At 58.0% G+C, this 24007-nt stretch overlaps 4 protein-coding genes across 4 annotated transcripts; all 4 read left to right on the top strand.

Moving 5' to 3' along the window:
• Positions 1-219: 219 nt before the first annotated feature.
• On the top strand, positions 220-7212 carry LOC104150486 (protocadherin beta-15-like). Its single transcript, XM_009684763.2, has 2 exons — positions 220-2804; positions 6240-7212. The coding sequence occupies exons 1-2, from the start codon at positions 372-374 to the stop codon at positions 6357-6359; spliced, it is 2553 nt and encodes an 850-aa protein (XP_009683058.2). The 5' UTR covers positions 220-371; the 3' UTR covers positions 6360-7212.
• A 1199-nt stretch (positions 7213-8411) lies between these two features.
• Positions 8412-11397, top strand: LOC104150485 (protocadherin beta-16-like). The gene has a single exon (XM_068959840.1). It carries the CDS (start codon positions 8548-8550, stop codon positions 11041-11043), a length of 2496 nt encoding a protein of 831 aa, XP_068815941.1. The 5' UTR covers positions 8412-8547; the 3' UTR covers positions 11044-11397.
• Positions 11398-12165: 768 nt separating this feature from the next.
• LOC138069145 (protocadherin beta-4-like) lies at positions 12166-14894 on the top strand. Its single transcript, XM_068959841.1, has one exon. It carries the CDS (start codon positions 12362-12364, stop codon positions 14804-14806), a length of 2445 nt encoding a protein of 814 aa, XP_068815942.1. The 5' UTR covers positions 12166-12361; the 3' UTR covers positions 14807-14894.
• A 1399-nt stretch (positions 14895-16293) lies between these two features.
• Positions 16294-19951, top strand: LOC138069195 (protocadherin gamma-A10-like). The gene is made up of 2 exons (XM_068960139.1): positions 16294-19362; positions 19946-19951. The coding sequence occupies exons 1-2, from the start codon at positions 16861-16863 to the stop codon at positions 19949-19951; spliced, it is 2508 nt and encodes an 835-aa protein (XP_068816240.1). The 5' UTR covers positions 16294-16860.
• The last annotated feature ends 4056 nt before the right edge of the window (positions 19952-24007 follow it).

The following is a 24007-nucleotide window of genomic DNA, read 5'->3' as shown; positions in this document are numbered from 1 at the left end:
GAGACAGGAAGCCTAGAGCAAATCGCTGTATGCAAGAAGTAATTCTGCTTCCAAACAAGGCGAGTATTTACATTGCACCTCTAGGCTTCGGTTTGGCACGAAGGGTACAGATTTAAGCAGCAAACTCAAAATAGCAGCAGAGGAAATATCCCCCCTTGCGACGCTGGGTGGGGCTGTTGGCTACGGACCGGAAGGTTTCTCTGGCCACACCAGTTTTTCAGTCAGCAGCAAGCAAACACAGGGAGACAAAAAGCTGATTGAGCTGCTCGTGAAGGACGGCGGGACGCAGAGCGAAGGAAAGGGGGGTTCAGAGACAGCATCTCGCCACAGGATTCCTGGCAAACACCGCTCTGCTTGGATGCTGTATAAAAATGCCGGGAGCCACGGAGGATGCCCCGAAAGGATGGTTTTCCTGTAAAGTGATGGCGGGCAGAGGCATCAAAAGGCAAGTCAGCTTGCTTATTCTCTGTGTATGCGTGTGTCAAACCGGGTCTGAAACTCTCCGCTATACTCTGGCAGAGGAAATGGAGAGGGACTCCTTTGTTGCCAATGTTGCAAAGGACCTGGGGGTTTCTCTTAGCCAGCTCGCTGCTCGCAAGGCCCGCGTTGTGCCCGAGGGGAACGAGCAATATTTCCAACTGAATCAGAACACGGGAGTCCTGACAGTAAAAGAAACGCTAGATAGAGAAGAGATCTGTCCGCAGAGCGATATCTGCACACTCTTCTTTAAGATATTCTTTGAAAATCCTTTGCAACTGATCCGAGGGGAGGTGCAGATTCTGGACGTAAATGACAACTCCCCCGTGTTCCCGGAAAAGGAGGTGGTTTTAGAGATTCTGGAAACGGCATCTCCAGGGTCACGTTTCCCTTTGGAAAGTGCTAGGGACACTGATGTGGGGAGTAACGGCCTGCAGAACTACAGCCTCGGGCCCAACTCGCATTTCTCTCTGGATCTCGGGACTGGGAAGGATGGGGGAAAATACGCAGAGCTTGTACTACAGCGGCAGCTGGACCGGGAAGACGAGACGGAGGTGAATTTGCTCCTTACCGCCATCGATGGGGGCTCGCCAGCCAGGTCAGGCACGGCTCAGGTCCGGATCGTGGTGTTGGATGCCAATGACAACAACCCTGTCTTCGGTCGGGAGGTCTACGAGGTACGCCTGGCCGAGAACAGCCCGCCGGAGCAGCTGGTGGTCAGAGTCGTGGCCGAGGATCCCGATGAAGGGTCCAACGGCAAAGTGCGGTATGCCTTCACCCAGACGTCGGAGCGGTCCCGTCAGCTCTTCCAGCTGAACGCCGCCACCGGCGAGATATGGATATCAGGCAACCTGGATTTCGAGGAAACGAAAAGCCACGAGATGGTGGTGAGGGGCACCGACGGTGGGGGGCTGTCTGCGCATTGCAAAGTGCACGTGGAGGTCCTGGACGTGAACGACAACGTCCCGGAGATAGCGCTCACCTCCCTCACCGCCTCCATTCCCGAGGACGCCCCGCCGCAGACCGTGGTGGCCCTGTTCAGAGTGCGGGACCGAGACTCCGGGGACAATGGGAGGACGGAGTGTGCGATCGAAGGGGACTTGCCCTTCAGTCTCACACCCACTTTCGATAATTACTACGAGCTGCGAACGGACGCTGCGCTGGATAGGGAGAAGACGGCTGAATACAACATCACCATCACAGCCATAGACTGGGGCACCCCGCGGCTGAGTTCTCAGGAAAGTATCCTCGTGAAGATATCCGATGTGAACGATAACCCCCCGGAGTTCACGCAGGCGGTTTACACAATGTCGGTGAAGGAGAACAATAGCCCCATGCTCCGAATCGGCAGCGTGAATGTGACGGACGCCGACGCTGGGAAAAACGCCCGCGTGAGCTACGCACTAGTGAGGGAGCAGGGGAAAGAGAAGCCCGAGGTGTCGGTCAACTCCGAGAACGGGGAACTTTATATCCTCCACCCGCTGGACTACGAGGAGGTGCGCGCCTTGCAGGTGGTCGTGCGCGCCGTCGATGGCGGCTCGCCGCCGCTCAGCGCCGAGGCGGTGGTGCGCGTGGAGGTGCGGGACGAGAACGACAACGCGCCCGTCGTGCTGCACCCGCTGCCCAACAGCAGCGCGGCGGCGGGCGAGCTGGTGCCGCGCTGGGCGCGGGCGGGGTACCTGGTGGCCAAGGTGGTGGCGGTGGACGCGGACTCGGGGCAGAACGCGTGGCTGTCGTACGAGCTGGCCAAGGCGACGGAGCCGGGGCTCTTCCGCGTGGGGCTGCACAGCGGCGAGGTGCGCACGGCGCGGGCCGTGGCGGAGCGGGACGCGGCCAGGCAGAGACTCGTCGTGCTCGTGAGGGACAGCGGCCAGCCGCCGCGCTCCTCCACCGTCACCCTCAGCCTCGCCCTGCTGGAGGGCTTTTCCGACGCCTTCCTGCGGGTCAGCGAGGAGGAGCCCGCCGCTGATGCCGACGCTCCACTGACGCTGTACCTCATCATCTGCTTAGCCTCCGTGTCGGCACTGTTCCTGGCCACCGTGACGGCCATCGTGGTTATGAAGGTGCGGCGAGCCAGGGGGAGGAAGGCGGAGACCGGGCCCGTTTTCCCGAAGATTGCCGGGGAAGGTAGCTCCGGCTCCCTGCCCCGCAGCTACGTGTACGACGTCTGCCTCACTGCCGGGACCGTCAACAGCGAGTTCCGGTTCCTCAGGCCCCTCTTCCCTTGTTTCCCCGCCGGGATGCCCCCCGGTCCAGGAGACCAGCGGAGCTCGGTGTGTTCACAAGTCGTGGCCGACCTCGGGGAAGAAGGCGACTGGGCTGCACAGGTGAGGGACCTACGTGGGACGGGGCGGCAGGGAGGAGGGTGGATGGAGCAACGTGAAGGGAGGAGGGGGTGTCACCACTGAGTGTAGGTGCGGGACAGTGGGGATTAGCGAACTGGTGGAGCTGGTGCTGCAGGAACCACTGGAGAGGGAGGACAGGGCGGAGATGATCTCGCAGGCGCTGTTGGGGGCCTCCCGCGAGGATCCGGCACAGCCCAGCTGCACTCCAAGTGCTGACTAACTGCAGTTTTCTGCTTCCACTCTGTCGGAGTATAAAGCAGGATGTAAATGGAAAACAGCTTCCCAGGGATCTTTGTCACTAAAGTGGAAACAAGTGACTTGGATTACGGCGCCATTGCAGAACTATAGATCTCCTTCGGGCAGGTGTCCGGAAGATCCTCTGATTATTCACGTTAGATAGTCTCTAGTGTCACTTGAATGGTGGGTAGCTGGATCATGAGAAGACAAGGATCCGCGGGATGGATATATGAGCCACAAACGGACGAAGCGGGGGTGGGGTATCTGTCCACGCACTGCAAAGAGCCCGCAGTGATGCAGGGCAGGAATGACACCGCTCCCAAAGAGACGGCCTCCCTGGGATGGTGGTGGCCCTGTCCAGAGCAAACAAGAGGGACTGCAGGGACAGTGGTACGACAGGCTGCCTTATCATTGACAGTGTCACCTGAACAGCTATTAGGAGTTGGGGCAGTTCTAAGCACTGGCAAGTGTCCAGTCACCAGGCTTCTAGTGGTGGAAGCGACGTGGGGCAAAAAGCTAGGGCGTCCTGCAAGTTGCTGAAGGCCATGGGGCGGACTCCTGCCATTAATATCCTTTGTATTTTTGTCATTTGTATTAACAATATTGGCCAAACAGATATGGAAATCTGGGCTTTGCAACGCATCCTTCCTGTCCCTCTTGACTCACTCGAGTGCTCATGAAAAGCACCAGCAACCCTCTCCATAGTGCTGCTACGAAGTTCCCTCATCATCGGGCACAGGGCAGTTTCACTGCCTAGGGTCCTGCAATCTTTCCTTCTCTCTGACGGTAGCAGGGCAGCTACCATCAGCATCGCAATACCCTTGAAGTGCAAAAAGGAGAGTCCTTAGGGGAAATACATGCTTTCTGTGGCGTTTATCGGGAGTGCCATTGCATTGGACAAAGATTGTTCACTTCTATGAGTTTTCTGTTATTGCTGTTCCTTCCCATTTCCATTTGGTTCAGGTGAGTACACTCTCGTACTCTCTCCTCTCCCTGTTGTCCTCTTAAGGAGACTGCAAACTGCTATTCTCGTCTCTTTGATCTGTCAGATCCAGCAAGAAAAGTTAATGGCTAGTTAAGGAAAAACAAATTGGAGCTGCCAAGCAATTTGCTGGACACATCTGCCATTTAGAGACTTCTCTGTGGTCTCGGTATAATCTGAAGAATAGTCAGGTATCTAAGCTTATCTCTGCTTTATCTGATGGGTGTTCCTGAGGAAAGTTTGAACAAGCTGCAGCTAGTATACTTGAGACTTCTTTGCGGATTAAAAGAAGTCCGAGAGACAGAAGAGCAAAAAAGAGGTATCTGATTATCTGATTCCTCTACCTACAAGCTGTAGCTTGAATCTACTAGGTGAATGCCTTTCAATTCCATGCATTCAACCGTACACATCCTCTTCTTCGGTCCAAGGGCTGCCATTCGCCACTGCTGGCCCTTATATCCTCCCCACAAATGCCGTGGATTTCCCTGTGCTCCAGTGGAGGTTGGGGTAAGTGAAATGATGGCAAGCAGTGGACAGGAAGCAAGATACAGGGGAGATGCAGCCCAAAAGCATCCACAAGCCGCCGAGGAAGAGGAAACTGAGGAAGAACCAGGGAGAGAAGGGAGCAATGCTGAGAGAAGTTGAGGAGTAACACAGCCCCGCCCAGCTTTGGCATGTGCTGTGAAGGTAAGGGCTGAGATGAGGGAGATTCTGGTGTTGTGTACAGGAGTACTAAAATAGTAACGGAGGTTGTAACGTGCCGCTGCAGGGAGCCCGAATCCTTTACAGTGAACACTTCACTCTTTTATCTCCAAAACATCCTTCTACTTGCAGGGGCAAGAAAGCAGTCTGTAAAAATATCCACCACCTGAAAGGAAAGGTCGGATCCTGCAGCTGATTTCAGTGGCTCTAAGAAAAATACCTGTTTTACTCCTAGTAAATACTGAAAATGATTTCATAGTGGGATTTTCTGACGGTTCACTAAAATGCAGATTTATACTTTAGGGAGTATGTTTAAACAGTTTAAGCCAACATTTACCTTATAGTGTCCTCAAGTATTTGTATGTTGCATAAGTCCTGAATAAATTAAATAACATTGGTCATTAAATTCCATTGTGTTACGTAAAAAAGAATTTCAGTTTTGTTCTGCTCTAAGGAGGAAGGTATTGGTACGGGATATTAATTTCCTCGGGCCAATCTATCACAATTTGGTTTCCTACCGGTAGGATAGCCACATCATCCGCAATGAAGTACCCCACATCCAACCCAATGGATGGCTGCTGCATAGCTAATACTGATCAGCCAACAGCTGTTAGTGGGCCTAAGATATAGCTCCTGCAAGGGAGCAAAGGGCTTTGAAAGGGCACGGAGGAAGTTAATGGACATCAGATGAGATCTCTCTTGCTTGCGACACTCCTTCTCCCTCTGGGCTGCATAGCCCAGTGTTTGTGGCATTTACGCAGCTGAAGGGAGTTAAGGTCTTCCAGATGCGATGTAAAGTAGGAGCCTAAAATGGGTCATGTCTGAGGTTCCCTTTAACCTCTTGGCTGTTTGAAGAGCATGGGAAGACAGACTAAAGATGGTAGTTAAAACAGCTCCTGTGACTTCTCCGTCTCTCCTTATTCTAGCATTGAGACCATGTCCCCTTTTAGCTCAGATTTTAGAGTTTCCAGGGATCCAGCTACCTCAGCATTTCATGAGGGTCCACACAATAAACAGCTATGATGATGAAGACCCCTCCATATGCCTTCTCATGGTCACCCCACAGCATCTCCCTGTTTAATTATCATTGAGTCAGGGAAATCTTCCACCTGCATTACTTCAGGTTCTCACATAACTGTAGTCACAATGACTTCGGGGGGAAATGAGGACCCACCTCGAGATATCAACATTAAAACACATTTTCTTTTTGTATGAAAGTTATTTTATTTTAGGATCTTCCCATTATATAGTCCCCCCTTCAGACTCATAAATGGTTTTCAGTGGTGCCCTTGGGATATCCACAACGAGGAGGATGTCTTTAGGCTTTAGCTTTGCCCCCTTTGGGTCAAAGAGGCTCCCCTGTCCCCCTCCTCCTTTGTCTCTGGGTAGAGAAGAGTACCAATGATATAACGCAGGTCCAGAAACCTGGGCACTTCTCGCTGACATCTACTTACTCTCAGCCTCCAATTGACAGCCCTCCATTCTGTTCTTTGCAGAGCAGAGCTCCGTTCTCTGAAGACACAGGTCGTAGGCCTGCGGAAGCAGGTTGCGCTGCTAACAAGGTGATAGGAGTAAATGACATTCCTGATCAAAACCCTTGGCTCACCCATCAGTAGATGAAGACAAGCATGTCTGTCCTCATTGTTTAACGGCCTCATGGAGAAATGAAAACGAAGAGATAAAATATGCACGCACAAAAAAAAAAAAAAAAAAGCCAAAAAGGCACAAGTCGTCTCTGCGAGAGAGCAAGAACACTCTCCTCTTATGTAGTACCTTGTTCACATAGGTATTTTGCAGCTGTAATATGGATGGAGAAGGACTGTGTTGCATGTTAATTACACCGAGTCTTGATGCATGACTGTGAGAGTGCTACTGTTTCTGAACATTATGGGAAATACGAAAACCAGAAGCAGATCTTCAAGAGTAATTTCTCCTTCATCATCTTTTCTGTATTTTTTTCCTTATGAAGAGAGTTCTGTAATAATATCTTAATTTTCTGCAGTCTGCTCAATGCCACGCCAAATACTTATTAAACAACATGAAGTTACGTGTGCAAGGGACCTCTTTAATAACAAGCAGAAGCTGATCACATTAGAATTGGCTGACTTTAGCACACTTTGCCTATTAGAGCAAGAGTTTATAGATTCGCTGTACTGTAAAAAGTGGATGTTTCTTTCATAATTTAAAATAGAAATGAGCAGTTATAGAGCATTTCAGGATAGCTGAGTGCAAGGTGGTAGAGAATTAGAAGTAGTATTAGTGGTTTTACAGTAAAATAGGTTAAAACTTTTATAATAAAGATAAGGCACTGTAAAATCCAGTGAGTCCAGAAGCTTTCTGTGTTCTTTTGCTTTCATTACTCGGCACTGAAATATAAAGTCGTGATACTTCCTGTTGCTCACACGTTTTTAAGAGTCAAATATCTGATGACGAAAAAACAATAAAACCTACTTGCTGGATCTCCCTCGGGTGAGTGTTCTGTGTCAGTCTGTGTTTGTTGCTGTTCACTGCAGCGAAGCTTCCAGTCCACGAGTATGATGTTAGTGCAGTGATATCTAACGACTAGTTCTCAGCTCAGCAGGAGGGCGCTCCGCGGCTGTTAGATACGGGAGGAAAGAGCTGTGCTAGGAGTTAAGGAGCTCTAACGACCTTCTCTAAAGTGCCTCGGAGGTCACCTGTCACAGCCATTGCCGAGGAAATACCCCAAGAGCAGTATTGCAGGAACAAAACGGAGCATTTTGGAGTGGATTTTATGCAGGGAAAATCAGAACACCCTGGGGGAAGGCTGTGCTCAGGAGCCACAGCAGGAAGCAGAGGCTTTGTCTGAGCTAGGCGAGTTCTCTCCTGAGACCCAGGATGCAAGAGATGCCGCTCTGAAGCCCCTTTCACAACTGCTCCCAGCCTCAGGAGTCGTAAATCGGCATAACGGTCTCGATCCATGCCAGAAATCCTCCCCAGAATCACTATCAGGAACGATGTAGCCATGGTTCATGGACCAGCTCTCTTTGGATGCTGGGCAGCTATAACAATACACAGTTTTTTAGTTAAATGGCCTTCAGGGACGACTCAGGATCTAGTGCTGGCTACCCAGGTGACTGCCCTCGTCTCTGATGATTTCAAGAGGAAGGAAAGCACCTGTCTGATACAGCCTCCCAGCCGCTTCCCTTCCATCACCTCTGATATCGCCAGCGTTTCCATTCCACCATCCAAGGATCACGGACATCTGCAATATTTCCGGCTGTTGACACTACTGCGGATGGCAGAAATCTGCTTCTAAACTCAGAAGTTTAGATTCGCAAAAGCTATTGTGTGAGTAAAAAAAGGAAAAAACAGAAGAGGAAAAGGTCGGGGGCTATTTGGGGAGGGGATCTATTTCATCCCGATGAAATTCATTGAATAGCCTAAGTGATGCTCTTGGAGTTAAAAGTTATAATATTAATCAGTCAGTGTCCAGACTTTTAAGAGATGTGTGTAGGCAGTTAAATCTGTACGCTCTGAACTTTGAAGAGAGGAATCGAGCGGTCTGTTTTGTCGGCTTTGCACTGGGAAAATATCCCCGTCCTTTGGCACGTCGGCCGCGTGGTGCCGCTGCTGACCGCGAAGGCGCGGAGGCGCCGCGCAGCTCCCGGCCACTGCCGCCGCCGCGCAGCTCGGCCTGGCGAGGCGGTTCGCGGGGCTGCACCTTCCTGGGGCTGCTGTGCTCGGGGGGCGCCAGGCTCAGATCCCTGCCTGCCAGATCGACGGAGACGCATCCATAGCTCCTACTTAGCTCACAGGGGGAGGAGAGCGCTTCCGGAGGCGAAAATGGGGCTGAGAAAAAGTGAGGAACCACTCTCAGGGCGAACGGTGCCTGTGATCCTGCTCCTCTGTGTGTCGGGGGTGAGTGCAGAAACCATCCGGTACTCTGTGCCTGAAGAGGCGGAGAGAGACTTCTTTGTGGCGAATATAGCAAAGGATTTGGGACTCACGGCTGAGGAATTATCGGCTCGACGAGCCCGGCTCGTACCTGAAGGAGAACAGCAATATTTACAACTGAACCAGCACACTGGAGATTTGTTTGTGCAAGAAAAGATGGATCGAGAGGCGCTGTGCGGGCAGAGCGAGCCTTGCCTGGTGAGGTTCGAGGTGTTGCTAGAAAGCCCACTGCAGTCCTTCCGAGCCGAGGTAAGCGTCAGCGATATAAACGATCATGCTCCCATGTTCTTAAATAGGGAGATGATTTTAAAGATCCCGGAAAGTGCAATGCCGGGAGCTCGATTTTTGCTGGAAAGTGCTCAGGATCCAGATGTGGGGAATAACAGTCTCCAGCACTACCACATCAGTTCGAACGACTATTTCCGTATCTCCACCCTGCGGCGGAGTGACGGCAGGCGCTACGCCGAGCTGGTGCTGCACCGAGCTCTGGACAGGGAGGAGCGGGCAGAAGTCACCTTCAGCTTCACGGCTGTGGATGGCGGGTCTCCACCGCGTTCTGGTACATCCTTGATCCGCGTGCAAGTTTTGGATATAAACGACAACATCCCGGTATTCACCAGGAGTCTATATAAAGTCCGAGTGCCTGAAAATAGCGCTGAGGACACCTTAGTGGTGGGGGTGTCTGCTAGCGATTTAGACGCAGGAAAGAACGGGGAAATAGCGTACTCCATCGTTCCAAATTCAGAGGAGAATCACCAGACTTTTAAAATAAATCCAGAGACAGGGCAGATTCGACTCAAAAACCCAGTGGACTACGAAGAAACAAAGACCTACGAGATAGATGTCCAGGCCACGGATGGAGGCGGCCTGTCCGCGCACTGCAAAGTTCTGGTGGAGGTCGTTGACGTGAACGACAATGCCCCCGAGGTGACCATCACCTCCCTCACCAGCCCCCTCTCGGAAGCAGCCCCACCGCAGACCGTGGTGGCCCTGTACAGCGTGCGGGACCGGGACTCGGGGGACAACGGCAGGACGAGCTGCGAGCTGCTGGGCGACCTACCTTTCAGCATCGTGGCGCTGGCGCTGGCAGACTCGTACGCACTAGTGACGGCGGAGGCGCTGGACCGGGAGCACCACGCGGAGTACAATGTTACGGTGCGGGCCCGTGACGCGGGGGTCCCGGCGCTTTCCGCGGCGCAGACACTACTCGTGCGGCTCTCGGACGTGAACGACAACGCGCCCATCTTCACCCACGCCTCCTACACAATGGTGCTGCGCGAGAACGAGCCCGCGGGGACGAGCCTGGGCCTCGTGAGCGCGATGGACGCGGATGTGGGGAAGAACGCCCGCGTGAGCTACGCACTGGTGCCGCCCGAGCCTGGCGCCGCAACTGTGGCCTCCTTCGTGTCGGTGGACGCGGACAGCGGGGCTGTGCGGGCGCTGCGCCCGCTGGACTACGAGGAGGTGCGCGCCTTGCAGGTGGTCGTGCGCGCCGTCGATGGCGGCTCGCCGCCGCTCAGCGCCGAGGCGGTGGTGCGCGTGGAGGTGCGGGACGAGAACGACAACGCGCCCGTCGTGCTGCACCCGCTGCCCAACAGCAGCGCGGCGGCGGGCGAGCTGGTGCCGCGCTGGGCGCGGGCGGGGTACCTGGTGGCCAAGGTGGTGGCGGTGGACGCGGACTCGGGGCAGAACGCGTGGCTGTCGTACGAGCTGGCCAAGGCGACGGAGCCGGGGCTCTTCCGCGTGGGGCTGCACAGCGGCGAGGTGCGCACGGCGCGGGCCGTGGCGGAGCGGGACGCGGCCAGGCAGAGACTCGTCGTGCTCGTGAGGGACAGCGGCCAGCCGCCGCGCTCCTCCACCGTCACCCTCAGCCTCGCCCTGCTGGAGGGCTTTTCCGACGCCTTCCTGCAGCTTTCCCACGCTCCTGCGGGCAAACCGGAGGGCGACGGCGACGGCGACGGCGACGGCGACGGCGACGAGGAGAACCTGCTAGCCCCCTACCTCGTCGCTTCCTTGTGCTCCGTCTCCTCTCTCTTCCTCTTCGCCGCCGTCGCCTTTTCGGGGGCGAAGCTCTGCAAGGGTCGACTACGAGGAAGGCGTTCACCTGCCTCTGCGCACGGTTACGCCGCTGGCGATGTCTGCAGTAGTTTTGCGGACGTGGCCGGCGCGGGCACTCTGTCGGCGGCTTACGGCTATGAAGTGTGCTTGAGCACCGGCTCGGGGAAGAGCGCGTTGCAGTTCCTGCGAGCCGTCCTCCCGAGGCCGCCTCTTCCGCAGAGCTGCGCTGAGGCGGGCAAGCCCAGGGACGAGGAACTCCTGTCCCACTCCCAGCCGGCTTGTGAAGGGGAACTTAATCAGGTGAGAACAGCCCCTCCGTATGTTTAGTTCCCCGCACCTCCTCGTCCCCTCGCCCCATCACCCCTTCCTTTCTCCTCCCTCCCCCACCGCTCCCCGCCGGATACTTCTTGGAATACCATGACGCCATGGGAGGCGCGTCTACGAGTAAGCCTTCCTGGGACCGAGGGAAAGCCTGATTAGTCCCACCAGGGGAAGAGCCCTTGACAAGTGTTTCGGGTGGAAATGCGAGGGACTGCCTCAGGCAGCCACGTTTGCACAGAGCAGCACATCCCGAGTCATCTCTCTGCGGTCCAGAGCGGCAAAAGACGTAGTGGAGTTAGCAGGCGTGGTGGGGGCATTTGGGAGAAACAGCTAACTGTACGGTAATCTGTATGTTCATGCGCTTTGCTTACAGTCCCGGGGAATGGCTTGTAACTCTCGTCCCCGGGGCAATGGTTCTCTCGGACAGGTTGGAAGAGCAGCGTAGTTCCCGTGCTTTGCCGCAGGACTTTTCTTTTTCTTTCTTTTTCTCTTTTTCTTTTTCTCTTTCTTTTTCTTTTTCTTTTTCTCTTTCTTTTTCTCTTTCTTTTTCTTTTTCTTTTTCTTTTTCTTTTTCTTTTTCTTTTTCTTTTTCTTTTTCTTTTTCTTTTTCTTTTTCTTTTTCTGTTTCTTTTTCTGTTTCTTTTTCTCTTTCTGTTTCTTTGCCTTTGCCTTTGCCTTTTGCTTTTGTGTTTCCTCTTTTATTTCCTCTCGCTGTCGTTCGAGAGAAGACGACAGTTGCCAGCGTTGGCGTGCGCGGACCGCTGACTAGCCGCAGAGTACTCGGGAGCTGGCGTTCCGGCGTGCGTGGGCGACTACAGCGGGGGCTGCGGGCGTGAATAAGGCCCAGTGAACAAGAGAGGCGGAGGAGGAGCTCGAGACCTGCGTGCGGGGAAGGCCTTGCCGTGTAGCGGGCGCAGGCACAGGGACTCTGCAAAGGCACTGTGTGTCCCCTTTGGCTTTCCGCTCGGGACGGCCGCGGCCGGGCTCGCCCGGCGGCGCGGCGGAGGCGAGCGCGGCGGCGCGGCCGGGCGGGAGCAGTTCCCGCCGCGGGCCGCAGGGTGGTGCTGTTGGCCAAGGCGGCGCGGCGGCGGCGGCGGCGGCGAGCGGGGCGGCGGCGGCGCTGCGGCGGCGGCGGCGGCGAGCGGGGCGGCGAGCGGTGCTCCGTGCCAGGCGCTGGCGGGCCAGCTCGGCAGCCATCCGGGCCGCGTAGCGGACTCGGCGAGCAGGGGCGCCCGGCCGCAAGGCTGCGGCGGTTCCGCGCGGGAAGCTCCCCGGAGGACCGGGCAGGCGATCCGCGAGACGCAGGGTGTCTGCCGGGCCCGACATGGCGTCTGCAAGGCAAGTGCTTTGTCTCTGTGTTGTTCTCTCCGTGCCGCATGTTCGCTCCGAGCCGCTTCGCTACTCGGTCGCCGAGGAGAGGGAGAGCGGCTCCCTGGTCGCTAATGTCGCGAAGGACGTGGGGCTGGACCTGGCGCAGCTCTGGGCTCGCGAGGCCCGGCTTGTTTCGGAGGACGGCCGGCAGCATTTTCGGTTAGACCGCAGGACCGGCCGCCTGGCCGTCAGGGAGAGGATAGATCGGGAAGAGATCTGCGGCCAGTCCATCACCTGCACGCTCTCCTTTGAGTTACTGCTGGGAAACCCCCTGCAGTTCTTTCGGATCGAAGTGGCCGTAGAGGATATCAATGACCATTCGCCAGTTTTCCCGGAGGAACAAGTGACTTTAAAGATCCTGGAGACGAGCGAGCCGGGGTCCCGCTTCCCGCTGGAGGGGGCTCGGGACCTGGATGTTGGCAGCAACAGCCTGCAGGCTTACAGCATCGCTCCCGAGAACGAGTATTTCAGCGTCTCTTTCCGGAGTCAGAATAGGCGCGGCAATTCCGTCGAATTAGTCTTGGCCAAGCCGCTGGACAGAGAGGAGCAAGCGGAGATTGGTTTCAGCCTCATTGCCACGGACGGGGGCTCTCCGCCGCGGAGCGGGACGGCCCAGATCCGCATCGTTGTCCTGGACGTAAATGACAACGCCCCTGTCTTCACGCAGGAGCTGTACAATGGCCAGGTTTTGGAAGACGCCCCGGAGGACTCCGTGGTTCTGCGCGTGGTCGCGACTGACGCGGATGTGGGAGTTAACGGGGAGATACGGTACTCGTTCAGTCAGGCGGTGGGGCACAGGCGCCCGGCGTTCAAGATCGACGCCGTGACTGGTGACATTCGTGTCACCCGGCCTCTGGATTTCGAAGCGGCGGAGAAACACGAGCTGAGCGTGCGCGCCACAGACGGCGGGGGTCTCTCGGCGCTCTGCAAGGTGGTGGTGGAGGTGGTGGATGTGAACGACAACGCGCCGGAGCTGGTGGTGAGTTCCTTCCGCAGCCCGCTCGCCGAGAGCGCGTCGCCCGGGACGGTGGTGGGCCTCTTTGTCGTTAAGGACCGGGACGCCGGGGACAACGGGAAGGTGGTCTGTTCCCTGGAAGACTCTGTGTCCCCTTTCTCCCTGAGGCCTGCCTATAAGAATTACTACGAGCTGGTGACAGCGAGCACCCTGGACCGGGAGCAGACGGCGCAGTACATCCTCGCCGTCACGGCGGCCGACGCGGGGTCCCCGGCTCTCACGACCACGCAGACCTTCACGGTGGACGTCTCCGACGTCAATGACAACGCGCCCGTGTTCAACCAGACGTCGTACACCATGTACGTGCGCGAGAACAACGACCCGGCCGCGCTCGTCGGGGCCGTCCGCGCCGCGGACGAGGACGTGGGGCCCAACTCGAAGGTGACCTATTCCCTGGCGCCGGCCCAGCCCGCGGAGCGGGCCCCGCGCTCCTACGTCTCCGTGAACTCCGAGAACGGGAACGTGTTTGTGCTGCGGCCGCTGGACTACGAGCAGGTGAGGCAGCTGGAGGTGGTGGTGAGCGCCGCCGACTCGGGCTCGCCGCCCCTCAGCGCCAACGTCACCGTCCGCATCCTGGTGGTGGACGAAAACGACAACGCGCCCGTGGTCTTGCACCCCGCGCAGGACAGCTCGCCGCCGTCCAGCGAGCTGGTGCCCACGTCGGCCGAGGCGGGCTACCTCGTCACCAAAGTGGTCGCCGTCGACGCCGACTCGGGGCAGAATTCGTGGCTCTCCTACCACCTGCTCAAGGCAACGGACCCCGGGCTGTTCGCCGTGGGGGCGCAAACCGGGGAGGTGCGGCTGAGGAGGCCGGTGGCGGAGACGGACGCCGTGAAGCAGAAGCTGCTCGTCCTGGTGCGCGACAACGGGCGGCCGCCGCTGTCCGCCACGGCGGCGCTGGGCGCGCTCCTGCTCGACGGCTTCTCGGACGCGCACATGCCGCGCAGCGGCCTGGCCCCGGAGGACGAGGGCGGCTCCCTGACGGTGTATCTAATCGTCTCCCTGGCCCTCGTCTCGCTCCTCTTCCTCGCGTCCGCCACAGCCTTCGTCGCTTGCAAGGTGCGCAAGAGAACGGCGCCGAAAGAGGGCACCGTGCTTTACGGCCCCGGCAACTTCCAGAGCAGCCTGGCCGACGCCGCCGGGACGGCGACTCTGCCCCACGCCTACTGCTACGAGATCAGCCTCACAACGGGCTCGGGCAACAGCGAGTTCAAGTTCCTGAAGCCGGTCCTCCCCAGCCTGCCGCCGCAGCGCTGCGGCACGGAGCGGGGCGCTGCCGGGGAAGAGGATTTCCCCAGCGGCCTCACCGCCGCCGAGGAACCGCGGCCGCAGAGCGCCGGGACGCTGCCTGCGGGACAGTTCAGCAGGCTTCCCTTTGACTAGCGCTAAGTGAGCATAATCAATGGCTTGACGCTTCCCTCCTAAAGCGGCGTGGGATACCCTCACTTGGTTGCCCCTGGGTAGGGAGGGATCCGGGGTAAGAGACGCGGCAATGATTCCCCCAGAGGAAACTTGCCGTCGCAGGTAGCCTCACCAATTTCCCTCGGATGCTGAGCCACTACCGCGGTTGGCTGCCACCACCTTAAAAAAAGAAAAGAAAAGAAAAAAAGAACCACAACAAAAAAAGAAAACAAATTGATTGGACTTCGTCGATCAGTTGATACCGTATTTCCGTTCTTGTGTAGCCGAGTTAGTTGAAGAACGTCCTGTTACGTCCTTGCCCCAGTCGTTGTAAGGAAAGAAACTAAAATCGTGCAGCCGTATTAAATCTAAGCGGATGGGTGCAAAGAAATTGCGCGAGTCGCTTCGAACTGCCGTAGTCCCCGTTAGAGCGTTTGCATTCGCTTCCGCCCCTGCCCCGCTGCCCCCGAATTCCCTTTCGGTATGCTGACTGTCTCTTAACAGTGTTCCACCCATGCTTTGAACTAAGAGTTGTAGTCCCTGCCGATCTATGAAGGCATTATTGGAATGAAGGCTGTCGGGCAGCACATATCCTGAAACCGTGGCATTGCATGGAATCGCAGTTACCGAGTGGGGGGTCTGTAAACCTTTCTTTTCCAAACCGAGTAATAAAAATAATAAAAGCACCCGAATGCCATTCCTGCGATGAACTAAAGGTGGGTTGCGGAAGCAGCTTTGGGCACATATTTCCTTCGTTCCGGCCTCTGTAGAGGACCGCAAGGCTTTCACAGGTGTGAGGGTTCTTTCGGGGGCGGGGGAGCGGGCGAGGTGGCGCCGAGCATTTTTCTTGACGCCTGGGGAGAGTGTCTGCGAAACGCCTCAGTTCAGTCACGGTGGTGGGCTGTTGGCCGCTACAGCAGCAGGGGCTCTGGGCATGCCAAGGCGCCTGGAAGCCAGTGAGGTGCGGCTGCAGAGCCCCGCTTTTGCTTCGCGACGTGCTGGAGCGACGGAGCCGTGTGAGGCTGCGGGCTCCGAGGAGAGCTGGGACTAGGATGGCCGCTGTAGGACGTTACGTGCAGCGGTGCATACGTGTGCTATTTAGAAAGGTGTCCGACGTTAAAGGCGTACAGGTTTTACTGCGGCTGCCACCTGCTCAAGTCCGGCAGCCTTTTGCTGTGTTCGTGTGCCCTAACGTAAGCGACGTGGCAGGCAGAACTGTCCGGAGGAATGAGTGAGAATGGCAGCAAAAGGCCAAGGCTCAGCTCCATAAGCCGAGGTGCGTCGCCACACCCCATCTGTTTTCTGCCTCCACCCTTCTGGAAAGGGTTTTCTTCTGGCCTTTCGTAACGTGATTCGCCCGTTGCAACAGGGCACCGCGTACTGCAGCATAGACGACGGCTGCAGAAAGCAAGGCTTGTGTTTCCCGCCCCCCTCTCCCCCGCCCCGGCCCCGGCCCCGAAGCGGCCACACTGCACCGTTATTCCAGCTCGTCTTGCCCACGTTCCTGTTGCTCCTACAAACCTTTCACATCACAGCCTACCATGCCCTTTCTCCACCGTTGCTCGAGTCTTGGAAGGTTCCTAGCAGTTGGCGGGAATCTAATATTAGCCTGCGGCATACGATGGGGCGCACACATCCCTGAATCGCGAAGCTGTGGTCTTGTGTCCCTACGCAATGCTATTGGGCATACTGACAGCCGCGACTGGCGTGTGCAGATCGGGGGAGCGGAAAGGTGGGCAGGGTTTCCCCGTGGCAGCGCTGGAGCGCTGCAGTGATTGTCGGAGGCTGCAAGTGTCGCTGTTTGCTCACGACGAGCCGGTCGGCAGCCAGGGACCGCGAGAACAGAAGCGAGCCTGAGCGAGAGGAGCCGCCGCCGCACTGCAAGGACAGCGCAGGAAAGAGGCCGGCGGGGAAGGCGGCCGGTTCTGCTGCTGGGAGAGAAGGTTCAGCCAGGAGGAGTACGGCGAGAGCGGTGGCCCGCGGGCCCGTCTTTCGTCGGGCACCGGGCCGGCGGGCCAGTCTTCACGAGCTTTGAGATGTCGGCTGGAGAGAGGCGCTGGGGCCGGCGAGAGCGAGGGCGAGGGCGAGGGCGAGCGCTGCTGTGGTGCGCCTTGGTGGCGGCGTGGGAGCTGGCGTGGGGGCAGCTCCGCTACTCGGTGCCCGAGGAGATGCAGAAGGGCTCTTTCGTGGGCGACGTGGCCAAGGACCTGGGGCTGGAGCCGGCGGCGCTGCGCGCCCGCGGCGCCCGCGTTGTTTCCGAAGGTAAGCGGCAGTATTTCGCTTTGAACTTGGAAAACGGCCATTTAGCTGTCAACGAGCGTGTAGACAGAGAGGACATCTGCTCTGGCGTTGCTAAATGTGTCCTGAATGTGGAGATTCTTGTGAAGAGTCCAGTGAAGCTCTACAGAGGGGAGGTAGAAATCCAGGACATTAACGATAACTCGCCCGTTTTCCCGGCAAGAAACAGCGTCTTAGAAATCATAGAGCATACAGCGCCAGGCACGCGTTTCCCTTTAGAGAAAGCTGAAGACCCCGACATCGGGGTGAACTCACTGCAAAATTACGAGTGTAGCCAGAGCAGCTATTTCACCCTGGAGGTAAGGACCGGAGCTGATGGTGTGAAATATCCGGTACTGATACTAGCGAACCCTTTGGATCGGGAAGAGCAGGCAGTTCATAACTTGCTCCTGACAGCAAGTGACGGCGGGAGTCCGGTGAAATCGGGCTCGACAGCAATCCGCGTCGTCGTGTTAGATGGAAACGACAACGCGCCGGCCTTTACTCAGTCCGTGTATGAGGTGACCGTGAGAGAAGATGTGGCCGTGGGAAGTCGGGTGCTGCGGGTGACAGCGACTGACAGGGACGAGGGGCCAAACGCCCAAGTCAGGTACTCGTTCCATAAAGTCCCGGAGAAAGTGGACAGGACTTTTCAACTGGACCCGGAGAGTGGGGAAATTACCGTCACAGAAAGGCTGGATTTCGAGAGAAGGGCCTTTTATGAGCTGGACGTGCAAGCCCGAGACGGAGGTGGACTCTCGTCCCACAGCAAGGTTCTCATCACCGTTGCTGACGTGAACAACCACGTCCCAGAGATTGTCATTACGTCGGTGTTCAGCCCGGTCGCGGAAGATTCGCCGCTGGGGACAGTCGTTGCTATTGTCAACGTGCAGGACCGGGACTCGGGGGCGAACGGGGAGGTGAGGTGCAGCATCGCCGAAAGCCTGCCGTTCCGCCTGGAGAGGACTTTTGACAATTACTATAGCCTGGTAACCGACGGGGAGCTGGACCGGGAGGAGGTGTCGGAGTACAACGTGACGGTGCGGGCGACGGACGGCGGGTCGCCGGCGCTGTGGAGCAGCGCGGTGCTGCCGCTGCGGGTGCTGGACGTGAACGACAACGCGCCGGTGTTCGGCGAGGCGCGCTACAGCGCCTGGCTGCCCGAGAACAACGGCAAGGGCGCGCTGGTGCTGAGGGTGCGGGCGGCGGACGCGGACTGGGGGCAGAACGGGCGCGTGCGGTACCGGCTGTGCGAGGGGCAGGTGCGGGGCGCGCCGCTCTCGTCCTACGTGTCGGTGCACGCGGAGACGGGCGCGCTGTACGCGCTGCGCTCCTTCGACTACGAGGAGGTGCGCGAGGTGGGGCTGTGGGTGCGGGCGGAGGACGGGGGCGCGCCGGCGCTGAGCAGCAACGTGTCGGTGCGGCTCTTCATCGTGGACGAGAACGACAACGCGCCGCAGGTGCTGTACCCGGCGGCGGCGGCGGGCGCGGGCGCGGGCGCGGGCGCGGGCGCGGGCTGGTCGGGCGTGGAGCTGGCGCCGCGGTCGGCGGAGCCCGGGACGCTGGTGGCCAAGGTGGTGGCGGTGGACGCGGACTCGGGGCAGAACGCGTGGCTGTCGTACGAGCTGGCCAAGGCGACGGAGCCGGGGCTCTTCCGCGTGGGGCTGCACAGCGGCGAGGTGCGCACGGCGCGGCTGCCGGTGGCGCGCGACGCGCCGCGGCAGCGGCTGGTGGTGGTGGTGAAGGACCACGGGCAGCCGGCGCTGTCGGCCACGGCCACGCTGCACGTGGTGCTGGCCGAGAGCGTGACGGAGCTGCTGTCGGAGCTGAGCGGCGCGGCGGCGCCGGGCGAGCCGGCCGGCAGCCTGACGCGCTGGCTGGTGCTGGCCGTGGCGGCCGTGGCGTGCCTCTTCCTCGCCTTCCTGCTGGCGCTGCTGGCGCTGCGCCTGCGCCGCTGGCGCCGCTCGCGGCTGCTGGCCGCGGGCAGCGGGGCCTCGCGCGCCGCCCCGGCCTCGCCCTTCGTGGGCATCGACGGCGTCCGCGCCTTCCTCCACTCCTACTCGCACGAGCTCTCGCTCACCGCCGACTCGCGCAAGAGCCAGCGCCGCTGCCCGGGCGCCAGCGGCTCCAACACCCTGCCGGCCCCGCCGCCGCCCGACAAACGCGCGCCGCTGCTGCCCGAAGAGCCCGCCGGCGCCGGCGCCGGCAGCGGCAGCGACAGCGGCAGCGGCAGCGACAGCGACAGCGGAGACGCCCTCCCGGTGAGTGCCTCTGACGAGACTTTCGCTCTCTACGAAAAGCTTCATTGCCTGCCTGCTCTAGGCTTCTCTAGCCCCGGCCTTTCCTGCCTGTACGGGGAGGAGGGCGGGCGGTGGCTTTGCAAGTGGAGGCGTAGCTCAGGGTACCGGCACGTTGCTGTTCAGTGCGTCTTGCCGAGGGGAAGCACATGCGCATTTTGTTTCTGGTTTGTTTCGGGTTGGTTGGTTTGTTCTGCGGTGTTTTGCGAGTGGTTGTGGAATGTGGGAACGTGAGCGTGCCTCTGCGTTCACGACTATTTTTTGCTGGGGGAAGAGTTGCCAAGCTTAGGCTAGGAGAAGGGCCGCGTGTCTGGGAAATGGCACGCGTCCGTAAAGGAGGATCGAACACGCTGTGAAGGTTTAGAGACGAGAGCATCTGCTGAAGGACGCAGGGTGTGTGGCTTGCTGCATTGCCCTTCTCTCTTGCTTACTACATCAAGCAAACAGTTGTGCTATCACGCGGTATCCGTTCAGTAATGTTAGTATAGTATCTTGCGTGTTGCCTTGAGTGCCCGGTTGTCTCAGTCAACGTTATTTGTTCCTGTAGCTGTAAGTAGGGGCTAATTAGGTGAAGGTATAATTCAGCTGTTCCTGTGAATGTTGGTTTTGGGGAAGAGATGGAAACTTCCGTTAGTAGTAGCTCTTCCGGCTTCTTAAGGGCCTGTGCTTTAGAAGGATGAGGCTGTCTTTAAGCAGAGACGTGGATGACCCAGCTTTTTACCTTAGCTTTACCATCGTTTACCTGCTTTAGAACCTTCACGCTTCTTCCTACTAGCAAGTTGGGCAGAGGAATGTCTGCACAGGTCGGTGCTGTGATCCTGATGCATGCCCAGCTGGTGCTCGAGTGACATTTATTTACAAAGTATGAGGCAACCAAAGGCAACCACGGCAGCTGTGAAAGGTTTGAGATGAGACTCGGGGTGGGGGGGGGGCTGGGGCTCGTGTGAGGGGCTATTGGGGAGGGGAGGGGGGGGGAACACATGAGATGCGCTTCGTTCATTTTGAGCGTTTTAATGCTGCCCGATTAAAAATGGAGATGAACGTATGTCTTTGGGGTTTGGGGATATTCTGGGTAGTAACAGGGTAGTACGTCTGGTCAGTCCGGTTACTTTGGTTAGTCCGGGCTCCAAAACGGCCCTGTTGCTGCTTCAGCGCTTTCATTTCTTGTTGGCAGATGCGTTTTAGGCAAATGGAAGAACTCAGTTTGTGTAGGCGCAGGGCCGGTGAAAGAGTTTGCTGCAGTGTCAAAGGCCCGTTTGTCTAAGTTGGCATGTTTGGCGCACAGTTGTCATGCTATGCACTCTTGTTTGTTACTGTCCGAATCACATTGGGAACTGTGGCTATGGTCTGTGCTGGGAGCTTTGCGAGGCGCCTCCTTTAATATTTATTACTTATTCAATACCTTCATTATGTACCTACTGCAAGTGGCATAGTCTAGAGTCGTAACCTGTGGCCTCCATCATTTCTGTCTGTTTCAACTCCTTTATTGCTTCGTGGCTGTTGTTGTTGTTGTTGTTGTTGTAGGAAAGTTTTGGCTAGCCCTGAGCTTCAAGCTTTCTTTGCGAGAAGGCTTCCTAGGTGAGGTTTATGGAGTGGGCTTTTGCTTCTGAACCTGTCAGGGTTGTTTTGCCGCAAACACTTGACTCCCTAGACAAGCTCAGAGGCACCTGAAGACGGGGTTTCACGGCAGAGGAAGAAGAAGCAGAGAAGCTACACCAGAATCTCTCCTAATGTCTCGTAACTCCGAGGTTCAGAGGCCCGCACTCTGAAAATGAGCCTCCCGCCTTGCCGAGAGACCACAGTGAGAATTAAGGGCCTAGCACGCAACTCGGGGCCTCACTGACTCCCAGGTGCCCGGGGAGTGAATTTCTGAGGCAGGGTTGTGGCAGAGCAGCTGTGCATGACATCAGTGAAATACTTGCCTCACTGGGAGCAGCTGCAAGCCCACTGGCACCTCTGACAGCCCTCTCTCCAGCTGGCTATGGGCTAAGAGAGGACGGACGCTGCGGTGCAGAGTGCTTCTGGCAAAGAGCAGCTACTTCTGGGCTGTCCTTACCTCTTAGAGGACTACAGACACTCGGCCCGCCTCTTGGTGTGCCATCCTGCATTCCAGCGCCGGGCTGGAACCAGGCCTTCCCAAAGGGCAGGAGGAAGGCCACAGGTGCAGGCAGGACTGGCTAGATGGGCTGGCTAGATAACAGGACTTTTGCTTGGAAGCTCCCACAGGCACACAGGCCGTGTGCTCAAGCAGAACAGTGTGAGAGCGTTGTTAGGGCAGACCTCGAGCTGCAGAGATTTCAGCCAAGCCCACCCCAAGGGCTTTGTGGACAGAGCAGGAGTCAGCGCCAGGGCGTGCCTGTGGGCGAGGAACCCACTCTGTTTGGTACTTCCCTTTCCTCTGCCAGCCAGGCAGAGATACAGACAAGGAGCAAGTTGAGTAAGCAGTTCAGTAAGGTTAGCAGGCACTCCTGCGTGTTACCTTCAGGAGGCAGAATTCTCCATCAACTGTTATTTGCTCTTTTGCCTGGGTAAACAAACTGCAGAACAAGCCCCTGACACATGCGCGAGCAAAGAGGGGAAACTGAGCAAAGGTGGAAAGCATTCGCAGGCCTGCCGTCAGGTGACAGAACTGACCCTGCAGATGAGAAAGAGGAGTAGTTTGGTCTTGCGAGATTTCCTACCGCTTCTCTCTTTTCCTTGCAACTAAGCAAGCACGGGGCTTTACCAACAATGATGTGGCTTACCTGAAATAGAAGCGCAAAACGGCTTTGACGAGTCTCCTTTCCAGACGGAGCATAAGTTCCATCCTGTGCACGAGGAATCTTCTTCATCGCTCCATCGCACTAATGTCTCTCTTAGTGTTTGTCCCGAGTCGGGGAATCAGACCGGAGAGAGACAGAAAACAACCCAAAAAACCACCACTCTCAGAGCGTAATATTGCTTCGAGGTCCTCTCGAGTTACGAAATCTTTGTCTGTACGAGTCTGTTGGTTTTCTTATCGTTCTAGTCCTACTTCGGTTTAATTAAGTACTGCTGGTTTCTATATATACAGAGGGGCTGTGTGTGTGTGTGTGTATGTGTGTGTGCAGACATACGGATGAAAGGAAAAGTGCAGAGCTCGGTGAAGCGGTTAAATCCCTTGGTGGAAGAGACCTTGGAGTCCTTTGCACGTCACCGTGCTTAAGTCACGCGTTTTGGGGCTGCCTCTGGGCTGCTGCGAGCGCAGGCATCAGCTGGCGTGCAGTGGCTCAGCGCTGCTTGGGTGGAATGCTCCCAAATTCCTCGTGATTCCACTGGCATGTCCCTGTAACAGTGTGACGTAGGCCATGCCCGAAAGGCTAGCAACTGACTCCTCAAATAGGAAAGAGCAAAATGTCTTTCCTGCAAGAACTGCGGCTACTTCTCCCTTTTCCTTGCAGCTAATCACGAGGCTTTACAGCATCTGGTGTGCCTTAGGAGAAATCCAAGCGCAGACCTGCTGCGGCACGGGCACTGCGGGTGCCGCTCTTGCCCGAGGCGGAGCAGCGCCGCAGCCGCAGCCGCAGCCGCAGCCGCAGCCGCAGCCGCAGCCGCCGGAGCCTCCGGGAGAGGCGGCGAGCGGTCGGGAAGACGCTTCTCGTCTGCCCCGCGGTTCTCACCGTGCTAGAGGAGAGTCTGCGAGCAGCCAGCGCAGGCGGGGTCCGCGGCTCTCTGCGGAGAGAAAGCAGAGCACGGGGGAGATTGGCGGAGAGCAGCAGCGGCCGAAGCGGCCGCGCTGGGGTCGCTGCCGCGAGCTGGGGTGCCGGCGGGTGCCGGCGTGTGCCGGACGGGCAGGGAAGGAAGGGAAGGGGCAGGAGGACGGAGCGCAGCGCGGGCTGGGGAGAGTGGAAAGCCGGCACGGACAAAGCGGCTCGGCAGGAGCCAGGGCCGTGCTGCTGTGCGCTCGGCTGCTGCCGCTGGGCTGCCGGGCGGCGCCGGAGCGGCTGCGCTCTGCGACTCCCCGCCCGGCACGGTCGTCGCGCTCGTGAAGGTGCACGACGCGGACTCCGGCGAGAACGGGAAGGTGTGGTGCGAGCTGGAGGGCGAGGCGCCGTTCGCGATGGTGGCGTCGCCGGGCAGCTCCGACAAGGTGGTGACGGCGAGCGCGCTGGACCGGGAGCGGGCGTCCGAGCACAGCGTGACGGTGATGGCCCGCGACGGGGGCAGCCCGGCGCTCTGCAGCCGCACCGCGCTGGCGCTGGCGGTGTCGGACGTGAACGAGGAGGCGCCGGCGCTGGAGGAAAGCGCCGACAGCGGACTCGGGGCAGAACGCGTGGCTGTCGTACGAGCTGGCCAAGGCGACGGAGCCGGGGCTCTTCCGCGTGGGGCTGCACAGCGGCGAGGTGCGCACGGCGCGGGCCGTGGCGGAGCGGGACGCGGCCAGGCAGAGACTCGTCGTGCTCGTGAGGGACAGCGGCCAGCCGCCGCGCTCCTCCACCGTCACCCTCAGCCTCGCCCTGCTGGAGGGCTTTTCCGACGCCTTCCTGCAGCTTTCCCACGCTCCTGCGGGCAAACCGGAGGGCGACGGCGACGGCGACGGCGACGGCGACGGCGACGAGGAGAACCTGCTAGCCCCCTACCTCGTCGCTTC

Source organism: Struthio camelus, chromosome 13 (genome assembly GCF_040807025.1).
Source record: "Struthio camelus isolate bStrCam1 chromosome 13, bStrCam1.hap1, whole genome shotgun sequence".
NCBI classification, from domain to species: domain Eukaryota; kingdom Metazoa; phylum Chordata; class Aves; order Struthioniformes; family Struthionidae; genus Struthio; species Struthio camelus.
This window is presented reverse-complemented; position numbering and strand designations above follow the sequence as displayed.